The sequence below is a fragment of the Thunnus maccoyii genome, chromosome 7 (genome assembly GCF_910596095.1).
Source record: "Thunnus maccoyii chromosome 7, fThuMac1.1, whole genome shotgun sequence".
NCBI lineage: Eukaryota > Metazoa > Chordata > Actinopteri > Scombriformes > Scombridae > Thunnus > Thunnus maccoyii.
In genome coordinates this window covers 22,722,824-22,728,963 of record NC_056539.1, presented here as the reverse complement: position 1 = coordinate 22,728,963, position 6,140 = coordinate 22,722,824, and the positions used below count along the sequence as shown (strand labels likewise).

The following is a 6,140-nucleotide window of genomic DNA, read 5'->3' as shown; positions in this document are numbered from 1 at the left end:
TTCTCGCCCTCCTAGCCCACAAAGAACACAGCAGTGACTTTGCATGACTGAGTTTTAATGTTAAACAGTTCTATACAAATATAAGGAACTCATCTCACATTGTCAAATCCCATACAAACACCTTCTATCTTCAAACTCATTAATTGTGAAAAATCTGAATTGTGGCCTTGAACTGACCAACACTAGTTGACAGTTTTCCTTTCTTCTGTACCAATACTTCAGTGAAACTAACCTGAACTAACTGAAGTATTTTGAGGTATTTTGAGTCTTACCGAAAGGTTAAATGATTCGAGCAATTGTGAGCAACAAACTTAACTTTGATAATCTGATGGAGATGAAGATAAGCATCATATAGAAGCCTTGTTAATTCCAGTTGATGTGGCTTGAGCTTGACAGAGGTGTGTCTTTGGTACTCCATTCTCTCTTGTGGTAAGCAACAGATCTTTTAAAAAGGCCTTATTCCAGTGTATTTAAAGAGGAATCCACCTTCATATATTCAGTTAATTGTAGGGGCTTTTAAAACTTTTGGTATATCCAATCTACCTAAACTACTTTTGCTTTAGTTGGTGACTTTCTACAGCTTAATTGGTCCTTAAAAGGAAATCAGTCTCGTCTGTTGCCCAGCAGAACCTCTCCATGAGTAGCTCAGGGATCAGAGTTGAATCCTGGTGTTTCAGGTGAGGGATAGTCTCCCTTTACCACTGTGTGTGCATACAAGACACACTCATTATGCATTAACACAGTGTTATTGTGCAGTAATTATACACTGGAATAAGGCCGTTGTGACGCAAAGTGTTTCTGACATCAACCGTGTGGAGCTCATGCTGAGGAGCCGCTGGCCTCTCCATTTTGTTCATGCTTGATAAAAGGCTGGTAGAGTATGTAATGATCTGGTGTAGCCATGAGAAAAGAAATGAGAGAAAACACTTCTGTTAAAATGGATGAAAACAGGCTTTGCAGAGGTCTCATTACCTACAAATTACTAGACATAACTATGAACAAGCGTCTATGCTAGAAACTTTATTGCTAATTCAGAGATGCTTGCATGTAGCAGCCGAGTCCAGAACTGCCAGATAGTGTAATAACTTGTCAAAGTGATAAAACGTCAGTCTTATTGGACTGGAAGTATAACAAAACCTCTTAATGTAACAAATAGCTACATAAGACACTAACATTATATTATTACCATTATGACTGTAGGTGTGTTGAGCTCCTGATGTGATCATTTTGGCTACTTTTGCAAATCTTGTAAGAAAGAAAACGTAATTCAAGCTGTAATAGGTTATGTAATAAACACAATCAGTTACAAATATTACAAACCTTAAAAAGTCATAAATTCAGCTTAATATAATTATCTGGTAGTTTATTAAGTGAGCAGATTTCATTAAGACCTATTTAAATCTCATTTTGACATGTTATTATGACTCTTGGCAGTTACTGCATCAACAGCTGCAAAAGTCTGCACCTTATTTGTACCTAATATTACTGTCATATGAAGAAATCAATAACTCATCAGGGGGCCGGAAGCAAAGATCAATAGATATTGTGCATCAGAAGTTCAAATACAAAGCTGACAGACAAGTTAATTAAGTACCCATTTACTAAAACTACTGCAGTTGTGCTTTTTAACTCGAGCAGTCTGAGGTCACACGCTGTTAAGTAATGTGCACACATACACACACACTCACACACATACACACATACACAGCTTCCCATTCCTTGGCAGGTACGGGGCTTCTGCAGAGCTCATGCAGTGCTCTCATAGTGATCTATGCTCTGCGGCTCCGCTGAGCCTCTCTTTAGGCTTATTATTACTATTATGGTAAATGGTAGTGTTGCGCAACACAGAGAAAGTATACAATGTAGAACGGGGGTTATTTTGTGAACACTGACAAATGTAAACAAAATAAAACTTGGCACAAACATTATCAAGTGCAATCTCAAAATCAGGTTGGGAAAGCAGCATCTCTGTCCACAGGCCGCAGTGACACATCACGACCTTCCCTTCAAATGCTGATCTACCTGTCAAAGCGGCTGGTGGAGAAGACACACCTACCAGCCACCGCTTGAATTGAGCAGTATTTTGGCTGGTAGCCATTGTTGATTTCCCATCACTGACTGCAAGTAACTTGTCGATGAACATGAATAATAGAATAAGTGGTGAGAAAAAGCAGTCCTCATAAAACGAACAAAAAAAACGTTGTACGCTGGCGATCCTCAGAGGACAGAATGGGAGCAGGTTGTTGCATCTCTGAGTTTGTTGTTGTTCTGGCTGGTATGATGCCAGTCCAGGCTGCTGATGGTGAACTGTAGCCGACTTTATTCAGGGTCTTTGCCTCCATTTGTCCTCACCCTGACCAAACTCCTACAGGGTGCATCTCCACAGTCTTTAAGCAAGGACGACACCAAAATGGACATTTTGATTTTGCAAAAGCAGACATTTTACTTATATGTCTTGATAGTTTCTGTTATCTTATTAGCACTGACTCACAGTATTTTCATGAGAAAACACAAATCTAAAAGCCTTATTTATACATGCTCTTAGTTTAAGGTGTAAAGGGCTTCCGACAAACCGCACTGCAAAAACCATTTATGGACACTGTTGTTTCTGTAAACCAAATGTCTGTAAAATGTTGATATTTAGTATAGGTATAAAATGTTATTGTCCATAAAATCTTATCTTTAAACCATCTCAAGTGCTGATGACTGCAGTTCTATCAGTGAGTGACTGAGAGCCCCTGCTCTGCAGGAACAGGGAGTAGCACTAGCTCTTATTAAATACTGTGAAGCCATTATCTCTTGATTCTTTTTTAGTCTTACTCCTACTTGTGCCTCTTAACCTAATAAGTTAAGAAATACACTGAGAGGGGTAGAATACCCACTCTGTATTAAATACAGACACAAAAATAAGCTAAAACAACTGGAAAATTCCATGTTGTTGTTATAAATGTCTGCTTTTGCAAAACAGAAAGCTTAAATAGATTTTTCTCCTTTTAAAAGGTGCTTTGTGTATTATTTATTAATATTTATTTTGAGACATTGGTATAATTATCCAAAACAAGTGGGACAATTGCTGAAAAGACTGTCAGCTTTTAGCAGCCTATTCTCTGCATGTTACATTGTGAGCCATCAGGTTAGTTTTCACTGATTGTAGATGGTGTAAGAAATGAAAACCAAGTGAAACTCTTTCCTCTGTGGTTTGTTTTGAGACTGATAGACAGAACTGTAGAAGTAGAAGTAGTCAATTAGACCATACTGTTAATTGTTTATGATAATTATACCAATGTTACAACATTAACGTGACAATAATATACAGCACAGATGCTTTATTCTGCACATCACACCTTTAAGAGGTTTCTCGTATGTGCTGTTTACAAGCGCTGATTTGTGTTTTACTGATGTTGTTACATCAGTAAAACACAAATCAAGGCCAAATGGAGGAAACCAGCGCTGACTGTGGAGATGCATCCCAACTGCTGCTGTGGCTATTTGTCAACGAGTTTTGCCAGGCTCTGTCTCAGGTCATTCAGGTCACAGATTTTGACGTCCAGAACCTCGATGATATGTCGGACCTCCACCTCCACCTGCTCCCGCTCCTCCCGGTTCGAGGCCAGCGTCTTTTCAGCACTCTGAACCTGATCCTCCAACTCAGTGTTTCGTCTCTCCAGATCCTGCAAACATATTCACTAGTCATTAATGCAGTTTCGGTACAGCTGGATGTATTTCTCAATATTTTCTGGCTGTGTTGGTGTCCAAATTGTACATGAGACATCCTTTGTATTTTTGTGACATTAGCAAGAGCAGCCAGCACACTAAAATGTTTAGAATGCATTTTTTGTTGAACACACCTCACAGAGTAGTAATATAAATCATTCTGGTCTGCAAAATGCTATAAATGTAAGCCTTGAGTACAGTGTTCCTGCCATTATATTTACCCCCTCTGTCCATAAATATGCCCTGATAATAAATGTTTGAGGGGAATAGAGAACTGGCAGTAATGCACATGTGCTTTGTACATTGCTTTTCTATCTAAAGTTTGGGCAAGGAAGACGGATCACAAGCACTTTTTATCAAATAAGGACATTGTACACAACTGTTTGTATCTGCAAACAGAGTCTCAGTGTATGTGTACTGTACATACCTAGATTCTTTCTGTAGATTTAAATTTTAGCATGAAAGTAGTAAACGACTGCAGTACAGCAGCTTTGGAGAAGCAATTTGCTTAAAGGCACTTCGGCAGGTACAGTCTGCTTGTTGAGACCTACAGGTTTGAATAACAACCTTTCTGAAAAGCCTGTAAATTCTTCCATTTCTTGTGTGGCTGCTGACTGCAGTAAAAGTTATCTGAGAATTTCCTATCAGGTGTATTTGCTTTAAACAGTTTATGCTGCAAATGGAAATGTGCAATTTTGTGCTTTACGAGATAATTCTGTATGGCAAATGCACCAGTGAATAGATTATGGAATAAACACAAGGACAGCAAAAGGTCAAATATGAATATACATAATTCACAACTGACAACACTACTAAAAATGATAGAGGACCTAATAAAGGCTATGCAATATGCATCAGGTATAATCTCCTGCATTAACATGGAAATTCAACACAATTTGTTATCTCCTCAGTTCTCCTGTACTGATTCTTTGCTGCACTGCTGCTGGTCTGAATTGGACAGTCTCTCTTTTACAGGTACAGTATCAGCACTTTGATTTTCCATTGGTTGACAGTGTGGCTCTGTTTGGAGTTTAGAGAACAGAAGAAAGAAAGAGAACAGAAGAAACTACAAGGAAGTGTCTAGTCTACACAACAAAAATGAGACCATAACATGGAAAAATGAAATATGGTGGAAAAAACAACCAGTAACATCAAAATTACCCCAAACATTCCTGCTTTAAGGATTAGAAGTTTCTCCTAGTAAAATACTTGAAGAGAAGTAGACTGGTCAGGTGGCCTCTTTGCAGCTGATGACGTAGTAGCTACTACTTTTCTGTGATAGAATATAAGCTCTAATGGTTAAATGAAGATGAAAATGTCGGTGAGTAGAACCAATTTGTGCTGTGCAAATTTAATATAATTCCATTTAAAATTTCCTGAAGAAAAAAAAAATCCCATTATCTCTGAGTATTGTGCAGGTTCACACTAGCCCATCAGTACCACCAACCAGTTCCCTGCCAGAAATGTATAGTTTAAGAATATATAAGAAAATTGTAGACCTGCTAGAACCCGCTGTTTAAAAAAACTAGACTTTCTTGACCATGTGTGATTTCTCTCCTCAAGGGTGATATGTGGAGAAACAAATAAAACAAAGCAAAAAATAAAAAATATAGGATTTTAACTGTCTATCACTCCCAAGTTGATTGTCAGGTTACTTCATACAGAGACTACATTTTATAACATTAAATGTCAACTATGCTTGCAACGTTTTCAGAATTTTAGTATTGCAGAAACATCTCAGTCATACAGAAGTAGGTCCCTAAAGACTATTTCACTGAAGAAATCCTGAACTCATAAGGAGCCTATTCAATGTCCACAGATAGAGAGGATGAGTAACTTATCCTGACCTGAATACTGTTCAAAACTTTCTTTTTATTGGGCAGCAATCTATGGGTGAAAGCGGTATCTAATTTGACCCTCTTCCTGTTTGTCCCTTGTGTATTATTATTTCTCTTACTATACATTAGTGTTGATTAATTGTACATTTTTATTTTTAAGTAAAACTTTTGAATTATGTATGTAGTTACAGTAAGTGGTCCAAAAATGATCCTGAGCCTGTATAGAGTTTTCAGCACTTAACCTAAAAAACACTGACATGGAAAGTAAAACTTGTTCTCACGGTTGACTGCAGTGTGATGAGTCAGTGTGAATACTCCAGTATAATTTTTACAGAGGAGAAAAAACTCAGCCACTCATCAGCTTACCTGGAGTCTCTGCATGGCTTCCTCTCTCTCCTTCTCTAGCTCACCCACATCTGTTTTCTTGCTTTGTAGATTGTGAATCTCCTGAAAGCACAGTAATATCAGACTGTCACAACGCCACATTCACATGTCTTCCCCATCCCCATTTATCATGGAACATTCATCTCTTGTTTTGCACCAAATTCTTAAAAAAATACTTCATTATTTTCCAAGATGTACTTTGAT

At 37.9% G+C, this 6,140-nt stretch overlaps 1 protein-coding gene across 1 annotated transcript in view; it reads right to left on the bottom strand.

Annotated features, from left to right (window-relative positions):
* Window positions 1-6,140, bottom strand: part of LOC121900132 (homer protein homolog 3-like) — a 52,909-nt gene continuing 46,769 nt past the window's right edge. The window contains exons 9-10 of the mRNA XM_042416148.1: window positions 5,919-5,999; window positions 1-3,671 (exon numbers count right to left, since the gene is read on the bottom strand). Of these exons, the coding sequence (XP_042272082.1) occupies window positions 3,486-3,671; window positions 5,919-5,999 (267 nt within the window). The 3' untranslated portion in view covers window positions 1-3,485. The remainder of the gene's footprint in view (window positions 3,672-5,918; window positions 6,000-6,140) is intronic.